This window comes from Cibotium barometz, chromosome 36 (genome assembly GCF_041138505.1).
Source record: "Cibotium barometz isolate CiBa-2024 chromosome 36, ASM4113850v1, whole genome shotgun sequence".
In the NCBI taxonomy this organism is placed as follows: Eukaryota; Viridiplantae; Streptophyta; class Polypodiopsida; order Cyatheales; family Cibotiaceae; genus Cibotium; species Cibotium barometz.
In genome coordinates, this window is record NC_141081.1 from 41,507,161 (window position 1) to 41,533,461 (window position 26,301).

The following is a 26,301-nucleotide window of genomic DNA, read 5'->3' on the forward strand; positions in this document are numbered from 1 at the left end:
AACTTTTGGGATTTCGTGTCTCAGTATGCTGATCGTAGAAGAGAAGTCTTTGGGTAAATACTCTTCCTCCCCAAAGCAAGAACACTTCAAAACAAGCCTTCTACTCAAGCTCAGGTATAGGTAGAGGTAGAATTCGTGGTCAAGGCCAAGGTGGTGGATCATTTTAGAAATCAAATTTATGGACAGTAACATTCTAATGATTAGCCCAGAGCAACAAACACACACAAGTGGAAGAGGTCATTCTCATGGCGGCAGGGGGAGCAAGAGAGGTGAAGGTAATTGGCAAAGATAGGAATCAGGATCAGGTTTAAAGGATTGATTTTTTTGTGGCAAACCATGTCACTTTTTAGTAGAATGTTACAAGAAACATAGTGACATAACGGGTGGCAAGTTGTAGAAAAACAATCATGCATCCTCAAGTAAGCAGGCTAAAGATAGAGTGAGAAGTTGTTTTTTATACAATATATGTTAAATTTAGTGACTATAGATGTATCCACAAATGGTGACATGATGTATGGTATGTGGATTCGAGGCCTCTAACCATACGACTTATCATGGTGAGTGGTTTAAAGATATCAAAAATTGGGAAAACCAAGTAACGTAGAGACGGTCTCACGATTACACGGCTCATCCTATTACTCACATTGGGAATGTGCCATCCTTTGTCAAAAATTTGGGAAAACTAGGTTGTGTAGAGACAAGGATTACATGACCATCCTCATTCGATTGCTCACATTAGGAATGTGCCATCGGCTATACAGGATGGCAAGATGAGGTACATGTACCTTATGTGCCTAATGTAAAAAAGAATTTGGTTTTTATTATATGGGTAGATGGTTGAGCTGGTGCAGGTACACTTTAACCCTAAGAGCTAATATGTTGAGGAATTCAAAAATAAATGTCATTTGGTTGCAAAAGGTAAAAGAGTGGGAAGCATGTTTACTTTGGTTATAAGCATGCTTGAGGTGAAAGCTGTTATGTTTGCACAAGGGGTCAATATAGATATCTAGAACAAATGTATTGATCATTGAAGACTGCATAATTTATTACAAGTTTGCCAAAGTTTAAGGTGGATGGAATGTATAAATTATGCGAAGCATGTCAGTTTTGAAAGAAAACAAAGCTCAATGTGTTTCCACATGACAGAAATGAAAGTAAGAGAGAACTTGATGTGGTGCGCTTAGATGGAGGGGGGGCGACAAAGGCAGCATCAACGGGAAGATGTCATTTATCTTTCATCAATCATCACATAAGGAAGGTGTGGGTCTATTTCATGAAAGAGAAAATTGAAGTGTTTATTCACTTTCATAATTTCATAATGTTGGCTAAAAAGCTAATAGGTTTGCAAGTTAATTGCCTAAGGTCAGATGAAGGGGGAGAGTACTTCTCCAATGAGTTCAGTGAATACTTGAGAAATAATGAAATTCAGAGGAAATTCACATGCAGGTACACTCCCTAGAAAAATGGTGTTTCTAAGGAATAATACGCACATTACACAGGTGTCTTGTGCATTGATGGTGGCTAATAAGAGCATGCCTTACCATTACGAAGTTGAAGTAGTTTACATTACGAATAGGACTCCCACCATGAGGACTACAAGGTGTGACTCAAAAAGGAGAAGTATACTAGTAGAAAACTATATTTATCACACTTTGAAGGTGTTTGGATACATCACATATGTGCACATTCTTGATGAGCTACATAGTAAATTGGATATAAAGGCTGAAAAATGTGTGTACGTTAGTTACTCCCTTGAGAAAAATGGGTACAAAGGTTATAACCCTGTCACAGTGAGATGAGAAGTTGGTATGGTGATGTAAAAGACTCGATTTTAGGACTGATGCACAGGAGCAGGTGGTTGCACATAATACAAGTTAGCAACTAAATTCATTGAGTGGACTAACAGAGTCCACTCAATGAACTTTGACTGAGCACATGGTTGCAAAGAATACAGGTCAGCAAACCAAATTCATTGAGTGGACTAAGTAGGTGGTTGCGTAGAATATAGGTCAACAACCAAATTCATTGAGTAAACTAAGAGAGTTCTATAGCATTGGGCCTATTGGTAGACCATGGAGTGGTAGGCTACATCAAAAAATCAATCCTACAAGTTCAGCAAGTGCATCACATAGTGGTAAAGAGAAGGTTGATGAGTCTCTTCGTATGCCTGACATTTTTGTAGGGCATTCATATGTTTATTAAGAGAGTCTAGTGACTAAGAGCAGAGTATTCATGTGAGGAGTTTGGGATTCCAGCTATTAGGACACTTGGTAAGGAAGGCTAAGGTAGTATGAAACAAGGATACCAACGACCACACAAGTTGAGTAGCGTCAAAAACCCGATTTAGAGATAGATGTATGATGGTTATGTAGCTTACCATTATGCATACATGGCAAAGCTTTTGCAAGAGGTTGAACCCACATGTTTTGAGGATGTTTTTAGGTATGTACATTGGGAGAAAGCCATGGAAGAAAAAACAGCTGCATTGGATATGCAAATAAGACATGGGAAATGGTGCCTTTGCTTGTGGGCAAAAATGCTATTAGATGTAAGAGCGGGTTTCCAAGCTAAGTGCAAACATAGGTGAAGTTTTAGAGAATGCCACTATGTACATGAAGGTAGTGGTGGGCTTGATCTACATGACGATCACTAGGGCAAGACATGAACTACACATTTGGGATGGAGAGTCAGTCTATGTAGGTTCCTCAAAAGCCACATTTGGATAGTGTGAGAGGCACACACTACCGTATGTGAGGTCCACGGTGGATTATGGTCTCTTCTCTATGAGGTTGGTATACAGTTGCAAGTGCATGGATACACTGATGCAGATTAGGCTAATAGTATATTGGATAGAAGATCTACTAATAAGTTTATGTATTCCTTTGGAAGTGGTTCTATTTCATGGAGGAGCAAGAAGCAACTGTTGACAGTTTCTTGTTAACCTAATTCTAGGGTTAACAAGATCTACCACCATTATCTTACATCAAGGAGTCACGATAGATACACCAAAGGGTCATACATTCAAGATATGAAGCAATAGTGTCCAAAGCTACATCTTGGATAGGCACCCGTAATGGTGTGACAAAGTATTTATGGTGATTCCGGTTTCAAGAGCATGTGGTAGCAAGCTAGGATGTGGTAGCAAGCTAGGATGAAGTCCTAAGTGATGTACTTCATGGATATATTATGAGAGTAGTCATTGTAATAGCATTAGTCCTCTTATGAGCCTAAAGTTCCCGGTTGGGCACAGTTTAAGTGAGTGTGAACGCTTATGGCCATGTATATAAGTGAATATATCTTATAATACAACATACTTTCCCATTGTGTAATTGAGTCTTGCTCTTGCTAATCTCTCTCACTAATGCATACTAGTGAGTGAGTGTGAGTGAAGGGAGGTGAGAGGAGGTGAGTGAAGGGAGGTGAGAGGAGGGACAAATACCCATAGTGCAACGCGATGGTGTGACAACGCTCTTCGCAGGAGGTGTAGTGGAATTTCTCCTCAAGGAGTTTTAGAGATTGGAGACCTCAAGCACTACTACAGTACAATAAAATACCGGTGTTTTTTCCGACGTAAAACACTTGCACTTTAAAACCCATGAGCGTCTATACTCACATCAAAAAAAGTGTCGCAAAGAAAACATCAGTACATATGTCTTTACAGAATTCGATAAATACACCGAAGCACGCATCTATCCCAACATCGGTATCTCTATCGAAATAAGTGTGCCTATTGCTATCCCAAAAATAGTTTATTTCCACACGTATTTCGATGCTTTTATTGACGGACATAGTATATTACTGACGGATGCATGTAAATTTTTTTTTCAAAATAATGGATCATACAGGTATAGTTGTATACCTAGATACACCTAAATACACCATTTGCTAAAGATTTGAACAAAAAAACTGGATTCAACTAAAACTTGACACACTTAAGCTATCACCACAAACAAAGATATATAAAAAATCATCTCGCGAATATGCGAGCAACCTATATATGCCCAAAAGGAGTGCAAGAAAGATTTGTACATTTCCAAAACCAAAAAGATCTATACAATACTAAAGCTATGCCAGCTAAAAGGTGTCCAATCTGCGAGCTCCCATTAATGAGGAGGCTTAGGTAGTACTGCACTTTGCAAAAACAATGCAATACCCATGAATTAGTCTATACAAACTTACCCAAAAACCCGAAACTGGTATATGGTATGACATACTTTTCAAAACTGCAACGTTCCAATCTATATTTTCCCCATCATGCTCAATGCGCTCAAGCAAGGCATAAGTGCCATGCTTGAATGCATAACCCTCCTCCAGCTCAATAGCCTAGCGTCCTACCACCCTCTCTTGCATACATGAAAACAAAATATAAATTTAAAAAAATCTACTATACACTAGTTGGTGTACAAACAAGATGCTACAAATGGCATGGATACTTACAAAGTACTCATAAAATGAGTCCTATCCACCCCCACTCCTCCCGAGGTGTGATCTCCCCATGCTCTCTAGACACTTTGCCACTGCTCCCTCCTGCTGTTGCAAGTATCATTGAGGATTTATGGCGTGCTTCCTCACCTCCTCATCCAATGTCTCTTGGTCAATGAACCAAGGCTTTTCTCCCCCCGTTTTCACCGCTTGGGTGACATCCGATCTCCTGTGTTTCATACAATCTCTCATGAGATTGTAGATCTACTTGTTGGGTACTTCCTCGCTACTTGGGGTAGTCTTGAACTCACTCTTGATTTGATTGCAAATCCTTGTTTTCTTCTTTTGGTTAAAGTGTTGTGGGAACATACTATTTTGCATAGTTTCCTCACACGACTGCGCATCTCCTGACCAACATCAACAAGTACCACCTTCCCTTCCCACATCATGTAAAGATGTTAATCTGCATTAGTGAGAGGGCTACTACCAAAACGTTGACTAGATCAACGCGAGGAGATGGGGGTGTCGGCCACACTCTATATAGGTGGACACTCTTGTGGAGGAGTAAATGCATCTGTGGAACTACTTCTCTACAACAACCACCACTACCCCTACAATGCATACTGTGACTATAGTTGGAGGAACGGCCCGAGGGTGGGGAAGTTTGAGTAAGGGATGGTATGGGTGTAGGTGTGACGTTGGTGGTGATTGACGATGGGCCTACACCTACTGGCTCGCATGGCTGAAATAGGCTCTAGCCATGGTTGCTTGCTCGGGGGTGGCTTGTGCACTGAAAGCCCAAAATTGGTCAGGGCTCATGATGCATGGAGTAGGTGGGACAGTTGGTTGGGGGGTAATGCTGAGGGTGCATGGATATGGTGGATATGCAAGTTAAGATTCGGACTAATCAACACACTAATCAACTTCATTTCAAAAGCACAAAAGTAATATGAAGAGATTAAGGAGATAAAAAAGGGGCTTACCTCTGCGAGATTAGGGATATATAGTAGTGATATACAACTTGCAAAAAAACCAAGAAATAAAAAATAGAACACAATAAAAAACTACAAAAATAAGAAAACATGAAAGAAAGGAAGATGGAAACATAGGAGAAAGCAGAGCAGGGATTTAATATTCACGTGATCACAAGATTTTTTGTGATAATAACACATGTGAACAAGTTATTCACATGTTCTCATGTTACCGTTCACAAAATAACAGGTCACTTGCCATTTGGAAACCCCTTAAAAGCTTGGCTACACATGGGAATAAGCTATTCACATGTTCTCATGTTACCATCTTCACATAATAGCAGGTCAGTGGCCACCTAAGAAGATTTTTTATGCCCAACAAAGATAAATTTTTTAGGCCCTTGTGAAAGCTTTGTGAATATAACATGTGATCACAAGATTTTTTTTGTTTTTAACATATGTTATTAACATGTTCACATGTTCTTGTTTACGTCAGTGAAATCCCTGGTGCAGAGATGCAGTAAAGAGAGAGAGAGAGAGAGAGAGAGAGAGAGAGAGAGAGAGAGAGAGAGAGAGGAAAACCAAAAGCTCACCAAGGGGAAGGGGGTTTAAAAACCCTGCAAAAAAACCCAAAAATACCAAGATTAGAACATTTAATTTGGCAAAAGTTAGGAAGGAAGCAAGATGCTAGAGTAGGAGAGTGTAGGGATGTAGGAGAGAGAGAGAGAGAGAGAGAGAGAGAGAGAGAGAGAGAGAGAGAGAGAGAGAGAGAGAGAGAGAGAGAGAGAGAGAGAGAGAGAGAGAGGACATGCAAATTAGGAAGGAAGCAAGATAAACTCACCAGGGAGAAGGGGGAAGAAAAAACCTACAAAAAAAAAACCTTTAAAAAAAGAGATTAGAACATTTAAATTAGAAAGGAAGTAAGATGCTAGAGTAGGAGAGTGTAGGGATGTAGGGGGGAGAGAGAGAGAGAGAGAGAGAGAGAGAGAGAGAGAGACAGGACATGCAAATTAGGAAGAAGAACCCCGCATGGAAGAGGGGAAGCCAAAAATGAGCAAAATAGAGTCCATGTTTTAGCTCTGTTATTTTTCGAGTGTCCAAACAGGCGTCAGAGACATCGTCGAAAAAAAACATCAGAAAAGTGTTGAAGAGATTTTCACTAAAAGTGTCGGTATATGTGTCTAAATACGTGTCCAAGATAGCACCGACGATATTACCGATGCTTTTATTGACGATCTCTTCCACACTTTTTTCGACGACGACAAAAGATTATTATATTGTAAAAGTGTATACAATCTTTGAGATTTCTTGCCTGACACATTTTCCATTAGAATTTAAACTTTGGCCGACTTAACTATGGCCTCATATATAAAGGGCCATTCCTCCTCTCCCAAAAAACACAAATTTACAATCATGGATGGTGTGAACACTACAAACATGCGGGGACACCCGAACATAGAAGAGAAATGCTTGTGCCCTTGTATTCCGTGTGCAAGTACCAAATCTCTCGATGACGACGAAGAATTTGCAAACGAGCATATAAAGAAAAATGGTATATTTCCAGTTGAGCATCTAAATGCATTACTTGGTGTTGCGAATGTGTGTCCTCAAAATGAGCAACATATCAATTACTTGGACCTTTAACCAGAGCAAAGTACTAGATGGATAACGACACAAGCAAATATTAATCATCCTCATGGTGAAGAAAAAACTATGGTGGACTCTTTGACGTATTTGGAACAAGACATGGATGACACGATAGACACCCTACATGACACAGGGGATATCGAGCAAGAAACAGCGCAGGAGATGGGTGGTGTCCATCGACGTATGGAGCAGGCCACAAGAGAAGAGCAAGAGTTGTGTAGGCTAGCCCGTACGCCTCTATACCATGGTACACATATATCTATTTTGCATACATGCCTCGCAATGCCAAACTTTCAATCAATATTTGGATGGTCCGATACTAGCGTATCAAAACTTTTTGCGTAAGTACTTATCACCCTTTCCATATTAATCTCTTTCTTTTACCTATTTTAAATCATCGTTTGTGAATATGACAGGTCATTGAGAGATCAAATATTGCCAGAAGGCAACGAGATGCATACGGACCGTACGCGTGCAAAATCCATATTATAATCCATTAGTATGAACTACAATTCCTACCACGCTTGTCCAATGATTGTGTTCTTTATCGGCACGAGCATGCAGGCATTACACAATGTCCACAATGTGGAGAATCTAGATATAGGAAAGATTTCCAAGGAGAAAGGGTTCCTGCAAAAGTACTCAGGCATGTCCCTATCATTCCACAAAATCAAACCATGTTCAAGTGTAAATCCATGGTGTCTATGATGTCTTGGAATCGAACCACTAGATCCACGGATGATGTTATGCGTGTGCCGCTGATTGCCCTCCTGCATGGAGACACATTGAAGAGAAGTGGCCAAACTTTAATGAGGAACCTCGTAATATTTGCCTTGGGATAGCTATGGATGGTGTGAATCTATTTGGTCTTAAAAGTTCAACATGGAGCACATCCCCAGTTTGTCTTGTGAACTACAATCTTCCGACCATGGTTAGCAATAAAAAAGGGACATCGTTTTCTCTCATTAATAGTCCCTCTAGGAAGTACAAGATGGCTAACATGGATGTGTACTTAGCCTCATTAATAGTCCCTGGGAAGTACAAGATGGCTAACATGGATGTGTACTTAGCCTCATTAATAACGAAGCTACAAAGTTTGTGGAAAGGAATTGATGTTCATGACATGTCAAAGACGTTTGGACAAAGGGAGTTCTCATTACGAGGAATACTAATGTAGACTATGCACGATTGGCCAGGCTATGGAGAATGCAGTGGGGTAAGCTATTTTGTTATATGTAATAGCTATTTATATATTTGTGGATGGTTGTATAATATTATTTGTTTTAATATAGGACTATCAATATCTAGATACAATGCATGCCCTTTGTGTGGACCTAGACTAGATTCTTGTCATTCAAGAGGCTTGAGAAAGATGGTGTATGAGGGTCACAAGAAGTATCTACCAGAGGACCATGAGCTATGTGGACTATTTGGGCCGACCTCCTCCTACACTAAAGGCAAGTGATTGGAAGAGAACATGGGAGGACAACGAAGGGTCTCCAACCCCTGGAATGAAGCGGCTATCCATATTCTACCGACTACCATATTGAGAAGGTCTTCTAATTAACCATTTCCTTGACCCTATGCATATTTTTAAAAATATAGCCGTAGTGCTTTGGAAGACTATTAATGGGGTCACACAGAAGAGCAAGGGCCAATGGAAGATTTACAAATAAGTGATCGTATGCGACACTTATGGCCCCGAACCAGAAGTGATGGTAAGTTGCTATTACCTAAAGCTCCTTGGGTATTGACAAAAGAAGATAAAGCTCAAGTTAAGAAGTGCATTTCAGAGTTTCGTACTTTGACTGGATGTATGCATTGTCTAAATGGGGCGTTTACAAAGGATAACGAGCTCTTCGAATTAAAATCACATGATTGGCACAAGTTCTTGCAATTTGTCTTGCACATGGCCATAAAAGGTTGCCTCACTGACAACATAAGGGATATAATATACAAGATTGACACCGTGGTCCATTGGATTTCATTGAAGGAGATAAGAAAAGATGCTTTGAAAGTAGCCCTCTTAAATGTCATAAAAGCAATTACATTAGTGGGGAAAGTTCCCTGACCAACATCTTAACCATACAAATGCATATTCTAGTTCATGTTGTGGATGAGGTGGCTGTTGTAGGGGTTGTTCATTCACATTGGATGTTCTTTTTGGAGAGGTTCATGAAGACGCTAAAAGGGTTTGTTCGTCAAAGAACTCGCCCAAAGGGAAGTATGGCAATGGGATGGCTTGTGCAAGAATCCCTCGTGTACATCACAGAGTTTCTTAGTACTGTAGATCCTAAAATGCCTAAACTATGGTCAACGAAAGAGGATGATAGGGTAGTTGGAGAACAACCACAAGGACAAGGGATTGAGAGAAGCATGTATGTGGCCTTACGAGATAAGATCAATAAATTTTGCGTCTTAAACTCAAAGAGTATGCAAAAGTGGATCGAGCGGTATGGAGAGGCCAAGAACGAAAGGAATCGAGCTTGTCAAACTTTTCGAAGGAGTCATACCCTTCATTGCTTGCTATACTTTACAGACTTTCCATCAAGTAGATGGCTCCAACAAACCTTAAAAGAAGTAAAACTTTGTGATGAAGTTATTACGGATGAGGAAGAGGAGGTTGCATACGGTTGTGACTACCCTGTATGTGATTTCATTCATTCTAAGCCTCGATATGTCACATGTTTTCCAAATATTGTTTATAACTTCTCCAGAATCTAATGATGTGTTATTTTCTTTTAGTATTGAAAATTTGGAGCACTATGGTCACATGGATGCCATTTTTGAGTGGAGCAGATCAATAAGAAGAGAACAACATTCGATTGTGGTGTTAAAGAAAATTTCACCAGGAAAGTAGGACTAGTGCAAGTGATTCAAATATGGATGTGAACATGCTCGATTACTTTGGAACCATCCAAGATATCATCAAGGTTGTCTTTAGAAAGTTTCATATGTTTATCTTTGATGTTAAGTGGTTTAAGGTAGTCACAATAGGAGCACATGCAACCGTACGAAGAGACAAATCCGGATTAGTTCAAGTGGACTCCACAAAGATATGGACAGACCAAGAAGACACATTTGTACTACCAGAGCATTGTGAGCAAATAATCTTTAAGGAGGACCCAAGAGATCTAAGATGGCAGTTTGTAATTCAAGTAGCACCATAATAAACAAATATATGAAAACATGAAAATAGACAGAGATAAGGCAGAGATTAGTGTGGGCCAGCAAGATCTAGTTCAAATACATGTCAAAGTACAACAAGAGCAAGGGCTAGACGAAGGTATAGAGATCGAACAATCAGACACAAGAATTGTTTCAGACACAATAGACGATGATCTTAACAAAGAGCTAGTAATAAATGAGAAACCAGAGCCAGAGTTAGAAGATTTAGAGGCCGACATAGATGCATCGTCTATTCCCACACCATTTGAAGATGGAGGGATTTTCCTTGAAATATATATTTTTGGAGCTAATGATCTTTTTGAAGATGAGAGGGTTGATAATAATCAACTTTGATTTTGTAAACATGCAAATAATCTCACATGTTATGATTTGATGGTAATGTATTTATTAGTTTCATTTAATTTTACAAGTATTTAAATATATTAAAAGTAAAAAAGAAACATATATATTGGTAATGATACAAACAAGGAAAAAAATAAAAAAATAAATTTTTAACTTTTATTAAAACGTGTATAATGACGTATTTTGCAATGTGTATAGCGACGTTTTTTCTGACATTAATAAAGACATATATAGATGCTTATTTTGACGCCGTAATAGGCGTCGAAAAACGTCGTCGGAATATAGGCATCGTGTAGTAGTGAAGGGTTACGAGATCGGCCATTGGTAAGATCCTCATGACAGTTTGCAGTTCACCAAGTAATCTCCTTTTGGGATGTGTTTCAAGGAGGGTTAGGGTGAGTCATAACATTTCTTTATCAAGTACACTGTATAGAGGTAAAGTACAAGGGTGCAAGTGGATAGGTAGGTTATCCTCTATTGTGATAACACTTAGTAGTATACAATCAGCCAGGAACCCAATGTTTCACGCACAGACCAAACACACAGAGGTCTATTATCACTTCATCAGAGAGAAAATATAGCAGGAGATGTTGATCTCGTATATATTAGCACATAGAAGAAGGTAGTTAACAATTTCACAAAGGCCTTGGGATAAAAAAGCTTCATGGATTCCAAAATATTCTTGGAGTCTTAGAGAAAGAGTTGATATTGAAAGGGAGTGTTGAGATGTCAAGCTCAACAAACATGAGCTAACACTCATGCTGTGCTTGGGTGATCATTCCACATTTACACCACTGGCATATTTGGTAGTTAAAGCAATCAATCTTTGCTAATGATTCTCTTGACTACACCTACCAATCCGATCGAGTTATTGCATACTTATCTTACCATCTCACCTATTTAGCATGTTCACATTATGAACCACTTGTACACAGTACTTATGTTTGGTTTTTACTTATATTTTGTAGCCTTCTTTTGAGAGTGAGAAGAAGAAGAAAATTTCAGCCTTCCATATTTGTGTGTGTCTTATGCATTGGTTTATGAGTGTACAGTGTGTGTGTGTTGCAAGAGCTCAAGCTCTCTCTCCTCCCCCAATATTTTTATAATGAAGTCTTAGTTCTCTACAAACCTACTCCATAAGCTACCACCTCTAAGTTTTGACAATGTAGTTGAAGATTAGACCAATTCATTAATAAAAAGCATACTTTTATCTCTAACCTTGGTTGGTCGGGTGCTTAAAATATGATCCAAACTAAAAGCATCATTATCTTCTACAATAAACATAATCATAAGGCTCTAGATTCATTTTGAAATCTAATATCATTCATATTATCAAAAAATTCTATTATCTCATATTCTTAGTTTATATGTTTATTGTAAAATATTATTATCGGTCGCTCTCAAAGGCTGACCTAGTACACTTATACTGAAGTCTCAAAGTGTTTAGTTCCACTCGTTCAATTTCACTATGAGAGTGTAAATGAAAATCAACATGGATCCCATCAATGAATATCATCATGGATCACCATGGCATCATCAAGAATAATATCATAAGAAACAACATCATCACCATGATGATTAAGAGAGAAAAAATTGCATCATCATCAGCATGATAAAAAGAATCATTACAAATAAGCACATCATCCATGCAAAATGCATCATCGATAAGAACACCATCAACATCAAAATGCATAGTAGACTCATATGATAGAGTCTCCAAAGTTGGATCACTAACATCATGTGCAATAGACTCAATGTCAGTGTCCACACCTGCATGAAGAATTGGATCACCATAAATAAATTCAAAGAGACTCATCTTATCTGCATCAATACTAGCCAAAGCTAGATCCTCTGGATTATAATCAAGAATCAAGGTGAGAGCATCATGAATTACATCACCAACTGGAAACTTAATCAAGAATCTGCAGAGTAGAAACTGTGACCAAGTCATTATCCTTGGAAAAACCAAGGTCACTCTGACCATAAGGATATCGATAAGACACATGAATAGAAGAATCTATCAAATGTCGAGTATGAAAAGCTAACATCATCGACACACAGCCACATCAGGAACCATGGAAAACCACACCTCCAGACTATGAGCTGATATGCAATTAGAATCACTGTTGTCAGACACCAAAAGGACTCCTCTGGATTTCTCTTCCAACTCAAGAGCTTTGTGTAGTTAACCATCACTAATAGAGGATGTGTACTCTAGTGAATCGTCATCATCTAAACCATCAACCAAACCCTAGGATCCATTTGATGTAAAGCTAGGGACATCCAAGAACTCCTCCTGGCACTTTCAACCTTCTTGGTTCTCCCATGCACTCTCAACCTCTACCATATCCATCCCATCATCATGGCTATCAATATCATCGTCATTATCATCATCCGACTCTGAGTCACTCTCATAGGTCGTCTCCTCTAGCTCCTCTATGACTAATCGCAATGTTCCTATCCTCCTCAAACTCAAACAAGACTTATGTCTACCCCTCTCATGATAATCATATGCATCCTCTAGAGTATTTGAAAAATCTTCCAATTTCACTTTAGGTCTCTCCAACTTCCTAGATGATCATGCCTTTTTCAATGGCTTAATGATTCCATACAACTTCCCAACCAAATCAACCATGCAATAATATTTATTCCCCTTCTGAAAAAGCTCAGTCAAATATCTACATGCAGATGTTCTATGATCCTTCTCTCAGCAAATTTGACACCTCTTTTTCTTTGTTGAAGTACCCATCACAATAGCTAGTAGAAATTTAAGATAAGACACATAGGCCCTTGCAATCGATACACCATGTCAACTCAAGACCAAGAATGCTCACACAAAGGAGAGCTTGGTGCTATACCAAGATTCAAGCCATGGACAAAACTTGGTTGCCTAACCCACTTAGCAAGAAACCATGACCCAAAACAAGGAAGAAAATAGATGTGTATGTATCACGAAAATAGTCCATTTGGTGTTGTTAAGCCTTAAGAAAAAAATGTGGAATCTTAACCTTCGAATCGCCAAAGTGTTGTTGGAAAAAGCCATCAATATAATTCATTAGAACACATGCACATAGAGATAGAGAAAGATTAATTTCCATTGCATTCATACTTGTGTGTTCAATACAAAGAAGTAGGTGGTTATATGTTCATGCACATATAGGGATATGAAGAGGTTGAATATGAATAGTCAAAAGTCCTAAGGTGCATCCACATGGGTTAAATGAATATCCTAAGGGTGGGTGCATATAGTCGCTAACAAACTCTTGAGCAACTTGAAAGGTGAAAATAAGTATTGTTTAGTATGATTACTTGAGCAACTTTAAGGGTGAAAATAAGTATTTTTCATTATGATTAGTAACACAATTTTTTAAAATAGAAGCTTAGTTTGTTAAATTATTGATGATTTCATCTATAATTCGTAAATTATGATGTGCATGCATAATGTGATGCATGTGTGACATTGTGTGTGTATACATGTGCACACGCATACATGCTCACTTCCTCACTCACTCACAACACATGTTAAATGTTAATAATGAATTAAATTACATGGATATATTTTGACAGAAACTAAGGGTTATATGAATGTATGCAATAGGATCAAAGAAAGGGAATGGGATGAGAGGAATGAGAAACTTAAGATCTTGAATGAAAGTTGAACTCTAGGAATGAGAAACTTAAGATCTTGAATGAAAGTTGAACTCTAGGAATTCTAGAAGATGCATGGTACATTAAATATCTTATATGCACTCTCAAAGGTTAGCTAGTTGGAGTGGCATATGCATATGCATCACATGTTTAATCTTCTTCTTCTCAAATAAGAAGAGGAATCAAATCTCGATGCTAGTGTGTGCAACAAAGGCTAGTGATTGTTTGTGTGGGGAAGCTAAGGCAACATAAGAGAAGAGAAATGGGGTTATGTAAAGGGGCTTTTGAGAGAAAATATAGCATCATAATGTCATCAAAAGGAATAAAAAAGGTTTGTTTTCATGTTGTAGAATCCAAACCTTAGCCATAAAAATAGTTGAAAAGAAAGTCAAGAGTCTCCTATAACTTTCCATGCTAAAAAAGCATTTTTAATAAGCCTTAAATGTCTAGATGTAATATGTTGTCTAGCTCACAATAATGTATGTGTGTGTGCGGTCCAACTAGATGTGTAGCCTTGTGACTTGTAAGAGAGCTAATACAAACATGATAAAACTTGAATATGTAACTTGGAAGGACATGTAGTTGACACATATTCCCATAAGTTCCCAAGTGGTAGCATGAAAACAAATACCGTATGTAAGGAGGGAATGTAATCAACAACCACATAGTAGAACACTTTGCAGTGTGCACATGCAAACTATATCATGGTCAACTAAAGGTTGAATCCTTAATCGTTATAGCTTTATGCCTTTTACATTTTTGAGACCTAGCATGCATGTTATGTTGTTCTAAATCACGTAACATGGTCTGTATGAAAGCAAGAGCTTTCTAACGTGCCCTTGCCCCTTTCCAACACACTTACAAAAGTCAAAGTCAAAGGTTACTCTCCTGTGAATATATATTAATAATAGTAGTTTAGAAATGGGCAATTTTATATCTATACCCTATGGAACTTTTTGTCATAAACATTCACTTGATATCCATTAGGCCTACCATTTAAAAAGGGGGGAAAAAAACATTTTACTTTTTCATGTGTTCTCTCTCTCTCTCTCTCTCTCTCTCTCTCTCTCTCTCACACACACACACACACACACACACACACACACACACACACAAACAAACAAAGAGTGGTCTAACAGATACTTTTGGGTAAAAATGCTCTTAAATTTTGAATTTACCAATAAAATACTTTTTTCTCAAGCCATTCAATCAAGGCACACTTAGGTGCCAATCTATAAAACATTTAAAAATAAATACTATATTAATATATTTAAACTATCTATGGTTCAGATGCTCTCAAACTATATTAAAGTTTTTATTATTAGAATATATATTATTTTGAGACATTTTTTGAATGCACTTTCATGTTAGTGTATTGTAACGAAATTTAATTAAAATAATTCCACCATTAAAGATATTTTCAAATTACCTTCATGATTATTATATTAAATCCTCATGCATAAAGATACGTGACAAAATAAATATAATTTTTATATAGACATAACGTTATAACATATTACAATAATATAATGACTTGTATATTATATCTCTTAGAACTTGAGTTGAAGCCTCTCATGATTTTTTTTCACTCATTTGTATAGTTCTATGGAAAAAGAAGAAGAAGTTATATGAAGTTTTTTAATCCTAGATTGTCATACTATTGATGATGACAACTTTTTATTGCTTTCTTATTCATTCCCAAGTAAACATCTTTAGCCAACCAAACACCCCCCAACCCTCCCACCCCATCCATACAATAGAACCCTCACTAACATAATACGTAAATAACATAGTTTATTTTTCCACCCAATTTCCCCCATGATACATAAATGAACCCTCTTTAACACACTAGATAAATAAAAAGTGCTCATTTTGGACACAATAAGCCCTCAAATTTGGGTCGTTCCTCCTCGAGGTGCTTTGCCCTTTTTGCATGAGGAGATGAAAAATTTGCCCTTCAAAAGAAAAGCCGAGGAGGTTTTTTGCCCTTTTTGCATGAGGAGATGAAAAATTTGCCCTTCGAAAGAAAAGCTGAATTTTGAAAAGTCTTTGTGTATGTCTTTTATAATGGAAGCCAATAAGAGTGTGGTTAGAATTCTACCCTTCAATTTGGAAGGCCTTCAAATTTGATTATTAATAGTGGGTGTGTGCGTGGGCGCACGCGCGTGTGGAGCAATCGCCGAGGCCGAGTCAAGTCTGAAAGCACAATCGAACCGAGAGGCCAAGTCAAGTCTGAAAGCACATCGGACCAAAAGCTTAATATTATAGAGTTTTAATAATTCTTATTATAATGTTTAAACATGCCCTCAGGAAATCGCCTGTCAACCTCCTCAGCCCACTTGCCACCACTACCCCCCCCCCCCCCCCCCCCCCCCCCCCCCCCCCCCTGCATAATAATGCATGTCCCCTCCATGTTATCCCTGCAGGAAGCTTATATTAAAAAAATTGCATGACATGATGCTCTAATGAATTCTCAAAGCAGAAAAGCAGAGTGACTCTTCCCTTTGTTGATTTTTTAAAAAACGGAAAAGAACCGTATGATTCCAACTTTCCCAAAGCTACCAACTCTCTCTCTCTCTCTCTCTCTCTCACACACACACACACACACTCACACAAACACACACACACACACTAACTCACACACTCTCTCTCTCTCTCTCTCTCTCTCTCTCTCACACACACACACACACACACACACACACACACACACACTAACTCATACTCTCACTCACTCTCTCTCTCTCTCTCTCTCTCTCTCTCTCACACACACACACACACACTAACTCTCTCTCTCTCTCTCTCTCTCTCTCACACACACACACACACACACACTAACTCACTCTCACTCACTCTCTCTCTCTCTCTCTCTCTCTCTCTCTCTCTCTCACACACACACACACACACACTAACTCTCTCTCTCTCTCTCTCTCTCTCTCTCTCTCTCTCTCTCACACACACACACACACACACACACACACACACACTAACTCTCTCTCTCTCTCTCTCTCTCTCTCTCTCTCACACACACACACACCCCATGTCTTGATTGATTTATTTGAGTGACATTATACCTATGCATTAATCCAGTTCGTAAATGCCACTTGGCTTATGTTTTGCGTGGGTTACAATCTCCATTCCAGAACTTTAGGCCCATTGGACATGTCACATGGCATGTCCCTAGTACAATAGAGCCTATAAGAGAAGACTCTCATTTAGTAAAAAGGAGCCTATAAGACAAGACTCCCATTTAGTACAGGAGCCTACAAGAGAAGGCCCCTACTCACTACAATTAGAGCCCACAAGAGAAGACCCCTATTCACTACAAGATCCCCAATTATCAAATAGATACAACTATATGCATATAATCAATTCTCTCTCTCTCTCTCTCTCTCTCTCTCTCTCCATGTATATGTGTATGTGTGTGTATATGCATGCATGCATGCTTCACGTGAATTAGGTGAATGATGTCTTTTGCTAACATGCAATTTGTACGCACAAGTAAACTTCACCAGAACTAGTATGCAAGATTTCTTTATTTTGGGGAGAAAGTTCATATCTTTTGTTATAGGCATCGAGCGGGTACACACTCACAAGAGTCGAAACAGTGTTTGTGCCCGTGAGCAGGCTTGCTTTTTCGAGGCCATCATGCCTGTTTCTTGGGCATTTTGGCTATCAAAACATGCAAATATATTTGAGACCCATTAAGATTACATGTAACTTGTGAGAAACCTTGCTCAATTGTATTTTTGGAGTGTGTATAGTAGTAGCCAGTAGGTTTTGTCCTAATATTCTCATGCCCTCATTTGAGGTGGGCCTTATAAGTCTTTGTATATCTTCACCGTAGGCTAGCCTATGTAGATGGTCTATAGGTAGTTGACATTTGATATTTGATCCTTGAGGGTGATGTCCCTTGAGCTTTCATTAATATATAAAACTATTCCTCTTTCAAAAAAAAAAGGTGCATATTTGATCTCTAGTCAAATTTTGATGGACAAGGGCACCTATGAAAAGACAACCCTACAAATGAGTCCCTCAAAATTGGGTTCATGCGGGGAGAGTCCAATGGCATGTTCGGGAAACTCTTTCTATTGAGCCTTACACAAATGATTTTCATTATGGATTGAAGAGGAAAATGTTATTTTGAATAAGCATTTTTTCCATAATTTTACATCTATATAACTAAATCTTGAAATTTTAGAGGATGTATTTTAAATCTATATAACTAAATCTTGAAATTTTAGAGGAGGTATTTTTCCTCCTCTAATCAAGTTGAGATGGATTTCACAAAATTTAAACAAGTACTAGGCTAAGTCTAACCTACCTTTTCCCTAAACCCTAGTCAGACTACTCCAACTCTATTCAAACTTTATTTAGCATTCACAATGGTCATTCATCACTTCCACCATTAGCCTTCTGGAGGTACTTTTAAATTGAGGCACCCTTTATTATCAACAAAATAGCACCATCAACAATTGCCAAATGTCATGTATTTTACCCTTGGTGAACCTCACTGTTGATCTATTCAGCTCAAATGCATCTTCAACATAATGAATTAATCATCAATTGCTGATTGATCAATGTTGATTCCTTGCTTGCTGATCCATTGACACAGTTGATCAAGCTTCTTCTTCTTTATTTTTTGTGGCAAAGATTGCAGCCAAAGATGATTCCTTGGATTGACAACTCCATTGAAACAGTTGATCAAGGTTTTTTTTTTTTTTTGTGGTAAAGATTGAAGCCAAAGAAAGCATCCAAACACTCCATTGAATTCTTAAATCAGTTAAATCACATATACATAGGAAATAAATGATCAGTAACTGTTGATCAATGGCGAAGACAAGCTAAGTACCTTAATTAAAATTAATCCGTGGTTTATAGGAAATAAATAGTACCCAGAGTCGAAGAAAGGACGCAAATCTTGACAAAATGATCATGTATTAGTTGAACCTAGTCTCAAAACTGGTAAGCATTACATGTTCAAGCTTACACAAGTAATGAGAGGATGGACGTTACAACTCATGCCATCAAGAAGCTACCTATAACACGGCCACCTGCTGCTAATTTTGAGTTAATTAGCTTAATTACAAAATTAAACTGGGGATAAAAAACTCGGACAATGCGATGCTGATGACGGATACGATAATCTTGATAATTACTCCCGTTGGCAATAATCAGCGTAATAATCGAGTGATCAAAGCTATTAAGCCTCGACCATGCAGCAGGAAGCTTATCCTGTTTTGCCCTGCATGCTCTGGTTTTTGCTTAATCCGTATTGCATGATCTCCATTCTAGTGCACAGAAGTAGATATTGCAGCAATCTAATACGAGGTTAATCAATTGTTGGTGGGAGGGTGTGTTTGAGGACCATTGTAATCCACATGGAAAGCTACAGACTCATCGACCACAGGTGGGTTCTTCCCTACGGTGGTTGCAGTCAACAGCTCATGCGTACTGGTGCTTGCTGGTAATTGCGCTTGATCATCAGACTGCAGCACGGATCTAGCCCCTCTTCTGCTTTTGCTTTTGATTTCTTTCTGCATTCTCTCTGCTGATTTAATCGCTTCATAAACCTTGTCGGAAGAGCTAATTAATGGTAAATCTCCTCTAATCACATCTACGTTCTGCGGAAACAGCTTTCTCAATGAGACACGTTCGTGCTTGGTGATCAGATTTGGGGTGGGCTTGATGAAAATTGCTACTTCTGAGCTTTGAAATTGCGTTAGATCATCCTGCACAGCAGAACCAACGTTACATTGGCATGAAATCCTGCACCTGCAACCTTAAACCGAGAAACAGTGCACCAAAAAAAAAAATACACATTTGCATCAAATGCAGGTGTTTTTTTTATATAAAAAAAAATGCAGAAAAATGAGTGGAAATGTCTCCATATCTAGTTACCTGCTTGGCAGCACTAGCTGGACCATCAACCAGCTCTACGCTAGCCATATTGGGTCGCCCTGGAATTAAATGACAACTTCAATGAGCATTTAATCTCTTCCTTAACAACATAGCTAATTCTAATGAAAAAGCTAATTAGCCTGATTAGCTGAAGCAAATGTGAATTAGAATCTACCTTGTTGGAGGAGGTCAGTGGTGGTTGCAAGGAGAACAATGGCGACACCGCTAAGGAGGAAGAGTCGGATGGCCTGGGGCTTAATATTATTAATGATCATGGTGGTAGAACTCATGGTGGAGGATTATGAGCTAATGGCGGCTGTTAAAGCTGATCAGGATGAAGGATTAATTAGTACTGGCTTTGTTAAGCGTTGGGTTTCAAGGCTAGTACAGTAACTGCAAGGCTTGAGAACAAGGATAGGTGAATGGATTGGAGGGGCTTGAACCAGCTCTCTCTATATAGAAATCATGAGGTATTTCGAGCTCGCCAGAAATTGCAATAACTTTACTAGTGTTATGAGATCAAAAGCCTTAGACAAGCGTTAAGAGGCGATTGCCACATTTGGTATATGCCTGCATGAGCTTAAATAACCAGGGATTTGACTGGTGGGGCCCAAAGGGGTAGGGCTAAAGTATAGCCCAGAACACGACTCAAGGTCCGGAGCTGCATGCTTTTAATTAATGAAGAGATGCTTTTCATTAATGAAGAGAGTGACATTGTCCAAATAATTATAACAACCCCCCCCCCCCCCCCCCCCCCCCCCCCCAATTCTATCGTCCCTTACCCCTCTACCATGACCTCATCTTTTCTTTCTATGATCCTCCATGATGGCATTACCTTGTCTTGCTTTCGCATTGTTGAGAGATATAATTCATCAAGTGCTCATTACATCTTGAGTGAGTGACTCTAACTTACTTAATTCAAAGCATATCCACTGTGTTTCGTCCACGACTAGTGGTACACATAGAGCCACGCATGGGCCTGTGCTATGTGCTATCATCAGATGTCACACCTTTGGCAAGAGTGAAAGCGTGCACATGATGCCACATTTTGAGCAAAAAAGAGGTGCTTAGAAGAGGCCTTTCATTTCTAGTGCATTAATCCCTTCAACCAAAAGCTAAAAACTACATAATACCTAGGTGACGAGACCAAAAAGGTCATCATAATACCTAGGTGTACAAGGCCCAAAAGGACGTCTCATAATACCTAGGTGTACGAGGCCAAAAAGGTCTTCATAGTTTTATGGTCTTCTAGACCTACATCATCAAATCGTTCTTTATTTCATGTTGGGTTCAGCTTGCCAAGGCTTCAAAACTAAAGGTGTTTGTTCACCCAAGTTGTCATAAGCTAAAAACTACATACCTAGGTGTACAAGGCCAACAAGGTCTTCATAATTTCATGGTCTTTCTAGACCTAGACCGTCATGCCCTTTATTTCATATAGGGGTTCAACTTGCCAAGGCTTTAAAACTAAAGGCGTTTGTTCACCCAATTTGTACGAGACGGTAAGGAACGTAATTGACGAGTTTGACTCTAGCTCTCATCCGTGACATCTTTCCATCCTCCAGCCATCATTGGATCAAGGCTTTAAAACTAAAGGCGTTTGTTCACCCAATTTGTACGAGACGGTAAGGAACGTAATTGACGAGTTTGACTCTAGCTCTCATCCGTGACATCTTTCCATCCTCCACCCATCATTGGATCAAGTATCATATTCATGACATGGATAGTATGTAAACACGTCAGCTATGCATTGAAAAGTTTTGAACATTAACATAAATGGAAATACTCTTGTAATGCTTCTTGGTAACAAACTTTAGACACCATACCCTTTGACCATTAAGATACACAAGTAAATACACTTTTTGTCCTCTTTGACTCTCTCTCTCAAAATCCACAATTTTTAGCAAGTAGACTTTCATCCCACTTTCATGACAAGGTTTATCCCTAGCTCTTTATTACCCCTAGATTTTCTTTTTCTCTTTACAATTTATCCTAAAATAAGTTACTATTGGTTACATTTTTATAATAGAAAAAGAAAATTTAGAGGTGCCTTGGGAAATGGTGTTATTGGCCTTAGTTAACTGATCTTCCTTGTAGAAGAAGCATCAAGTTCATTCTTCAATTCAGAAGCTTATCACAACCCATTCATTAGTCCACAAGCTTAGTGTTGTGATTATAAAGTCAAGGTCAAGATGTGCATTATATGAAAAAAGAGGCCGCATCATTCTTTTTATATTTTCTACCAAAAATAAAGGTGATGCATTAATGACCTTTCATCTTGATTTTCCATCCTAATATTATTCTAGCCAAAGGGATTTTATCCAAGTTTTCAAAGGGTAACATTTTAACACAATGGTATAAATAATAAGTAAAAGAAGAAAATGTTGCTGAAATGAAATAGTTGTTGAAAATCCGTGCTCCACCCTCATCACTATTATTTTTTAGGTAATGGGTTGCTCTATTTTGCAAGGCCCCCTACATGAGGAGAAGACAATTTGTGTTGAGCATACTTGGACACCCAATAGTGCCCAGTTTAGACACTAGGGTTGGCCTCAGGTGGAATAGTTAGGAGATGGCTTATGTAAATTCCGCACAATACCAAATATGTTATATGTAAGTGCTAGTTAGGAGATGGAATAGTTAGGAGATGGCTTATGTAAATTCCGTACAATACCAAATATGTTATATGTAAGTGCTAGTTGTTAGGCCACACTCATGGGTATAAGGAGCTATTCCTAGGACACCTACTCCTCTAGTTTTGAGACCTAAACAGGTGCACAAACAGCCTCAGATGAGCCTAGAAGCTACACTTAAGGAAAATAAAAGATAGGGGTAATTTTTTTCCAAATGGCTAGTTCTAGGAGGTCCTTCAACTATTTTTTAAGGAACATGTGTTGCTTCTATATTTTTAAGAATTATATGCTAGTTAACATGGTTTCACTCACATATCCTATGGTAAGGCCCTATTGTAAGGTGCTTTGCCATCTTACCCGCTCGAATGGACATCTATCTTACGTAAATTTCATAAGACACTACTAGAACATATAAAACAGACTTCTCATGAGCTTAATAAAAAATAGGGACGTCTAAGGACTTAGTGTACATACTTGCTTAAGACTAGTAATAGTGGCCAAACCATTAGTTAGCCTAGTGTGAAAACTAGTCACTTGTACATAAGTCAATTTTAGCAATGCTATGCAATGCACATTCATTTCTTGCAAATAGAGTACTTGTGAGATATTCTCTTCCCTACTCTTTCTTGTTTATATACTATTGGAATCCTGCATGCTAGATGGATTTCTTGGTGGAATAGGTTTGTTTGTAGGTGACTCCCTCTCATTAGGTTCTTCTCAATCCACCTTTTATGAGAGAGAACCACCATGAAGACCATTCTCTTCTCTGCCATCTAGGCATAGAAAACGTTTCCTTCACCCTTAAAGCCAGGGAGCATCTAGTGTGTGACAATGGATTAAGCTAGCATGTCACCCACATTAGTAGGGAGTTTCATTTGGTGCCTTGAAGGCAAGACCTAATGACACTTAATTCTGTAGGACTAGAGGACTAAGCTCGTGACTTGAATATATTTGGTGCCAGTGTCAATGACTAGCATAGGGCTTAGCTACATTCTTCCATCAATATTAGGACTAGCCAATATTGTACCTAGTGTTGATTAGGAGGTCACACTCCAAAAAATATATAGTTTTGGAGTTTAGTTTGTTGTTTTTTAATTTATTTTGAAGCTTGTTTGTATTAGAAGATTCTATTCTCATATTAAAAGGGGAAAACTTAGATTTATTAGTGATTTGCATGAATTTGAATTCCAAAGGCGGCTTAGATTTCATTCCATTGAATTAAGAAACAACTTATTAACTGTAGTGATTAGAAGTGAAATCCACTCCAAAAATATAAGCTTTGAGCTCCATCAGGTGTTCAAGAATTGCTGGAATTAGTAGCTTAGAAGCATGTAAACTCAGCAAAAAATAGTCAAACAAATACTTAATTACTTATGTAACCATCATTAATTAATATTAAGAACCTTAATAATCCCTCATAAAGTCCAAAAAACTCCAATAACCAAGCCAAACCATCTCTCAAGTTGGGAGATATGAGCCAAGAGCCCCACAAAAAAAGTGAGTTAAAAAACATAAGCGTAAAGATGTGAATTCGGAGTCTGAAGGCATGATTCATGACTCTAGAGACATGGATCAGGAGATGTGAGTCAATTTTAGGTATACCTGATATTATACCAAATAGCCTTAAAGACTTGTAAGGACACACCTACCCAGGTTCTATTAAGATTTTCCTATTATACATTTTATATGAGCTATAATTTCCAAGGAATGTTCTTTTCCTTTATAGTTATTTGAGCATTAAATATAGTTATTATCTAACAATTATTTACAAGCACTATTAGAAAACTATTTCATAAATGTTTGTACCCAAGTAGGCCTATTTCGTGAAAATTAAAATCCGTGAGCTTATTTCCATACAAAAAAGTCAGAAGCCTACAGACGTAAGAAGTCTATAGGCATGAGCCTTTATCTGTGAGCCAAAACTATGTCTATACAGGTATTAGACTAGGGATGTGAGCCCATAGGGCATGAGTCTACTAGCCATGACATGAGGCTAGATCACAAGACCTGCGTGAGCCTATTTCATACAAAAAAGGCATGAGTCTACTAGCCATGACATGAGGCTAGATCACAAGACCTGCGTGAGCCTATTTCATACAAAAAAGACATGAGCCTATAAACATGACTCTACAAGTGTGATCCTACATTCATGATCCTGTAAACGTGAGCCTACGTGTGTGAGCCTGTTGAGATTCAAGCTCGATGTTAGCTTGTGCCTGCTGCGCTATGTGCTGGCATGTTAGGTAGGAACATGTGTGACATAAATGACCGCATCCAACTGGTCATAGTGTGTGGACATTAGCTAGGGTTAGCAGTGTGGACACAACACATAGTGTGTGTTGTAGATTATGGATTATGGCTTTATGCATTGTGTGAGAAGGGAGATGGCTTCCCTCTATGGTTAGGGTTTGCAATATACATTAGGGTTTGCTCCTATGTGTGTGTCTCCTCTCCCTCTACCTATTTTTCATCATGGTATCAGAGCCTGGTGCTCTCTCTTAGGGTTTATGAGTGAGTGAGAGAAGAGGGAGAAGAAGCTCTGAAGAAAAGCTGTGAAGCTTTCCATTGATGCTGTGAAGCTTGGAGCACACCGATTTCTATCAAATTTGAGAGCTTGGCCTATGGAGTAAGGACTACTAAACACCCTTGAGCGGATTGCAGCTGATTCAAGCACAAACAAGGCAAATCAGGGTTGCCCAAAGCAAAAGAAAATTCTAGTTTTTTGCAAGCTTTCCATTGGAGCTTGAAAGCAGTGATGTATTGTGCAAATGGATGCAATCTAGAAAAGGAACGTGTATGTGACAAGGATTAATGTATTGGCAACTCATGTGAAAACCCTAGAGTAAATCTAGAACAAGATTGATGCATTAAAATAAGAGAAAAATTCTAGTTTTGAAACCTCCTCCAAAACAGTGAGTATATGCTCAAAATTGAAGCGATTTGTGAAGGTTTTTGCATCAAATCAATGCATTGACTGGTTGGCAACCTACCTTAGGTCTTTGTTAAGGCTTATGGGCAATCATTAGTGTGTACAAACTCTCCAAAAACCTCTACAAGCAAGTGGCGCTGATCTCTGCAGGCTAGGAGTGCATTTTTTTGAAAATAATTCACAAGTTGAGGTTTTTTGATGCCAAATGGATGATATGAATGCATGGAAAGCTTAGCAATCGGGTGCATATTGAAGCGAAGAAGGTCTTTGCAAGTTCAACCTTGAGCAACATAAAGATGTGGGCTGATTAATGAAGGATTAGCATGGCTACTAACAGTGATTAGTGAGATAGTGAGTGATTAATCGACTAATTACTCACTCGTTATTCACAATTAGACTAATTTATTTTACATAGAGTTAGTACACATCATTTCTAAGAAAATGAATGCCTGGGATCTCAATTTGGACAAGGATTAAAGAAATGAGAGCGAGATTAGCATAGCTACTAACAGTGATTAGTGAGATAGTGAGTGATTAATCGATTAATTACTCACTCGTTATTCACAATTAGACTAATTTATTTTACACGGAGTTAGTACACATCATTTCTAAGAAAATGAAT

The 26,301-nt window shown here is 38.4% G+C and overlaps 1 protein-coding gene and 1 pseudogene across 1 annotated transcript; one reads left to right on the forward strand and one right to left on the reverse strand.

Moving 5' to 3' along the window:
* Positions 1 to 8,239: 8,239 nt before the first annotated feature.
* LOC147617905 (uncharacterized) lies at positions 8,240 to 10,562 on the forward strand (annotated as a pseudogene).
* Positions 10,563 to 19,149: 8,587 nt separating this feature from the next.
* On the reverse strand, positions 19,150 to 20,557 carry LOC147617906 (uncharacterized). The gene is made up of 3 exons (XM_086775599.1): positions 20,293 to 20,557; positions 20,118 to 20,176; positions 19,150 to 19,948 (listed from the first exon to the last, which is right to left on the reverse strand). The coding sequence occupies exons 1-3, from the start codon at positions 20,405 to 20,407 to the stop codon at positions 19,553 to 19,555; spliced, it is 570 nt and encodes a 189-aa protein (XP_086631725.1). The 5' UTR covers positions 20,408 to 20,557; the 3' UTR covers positions 19,150 to 19,552.
* Between the last annotated feature and the right edge of the window lie 5,744 nt (positions 20,558 to 26,301).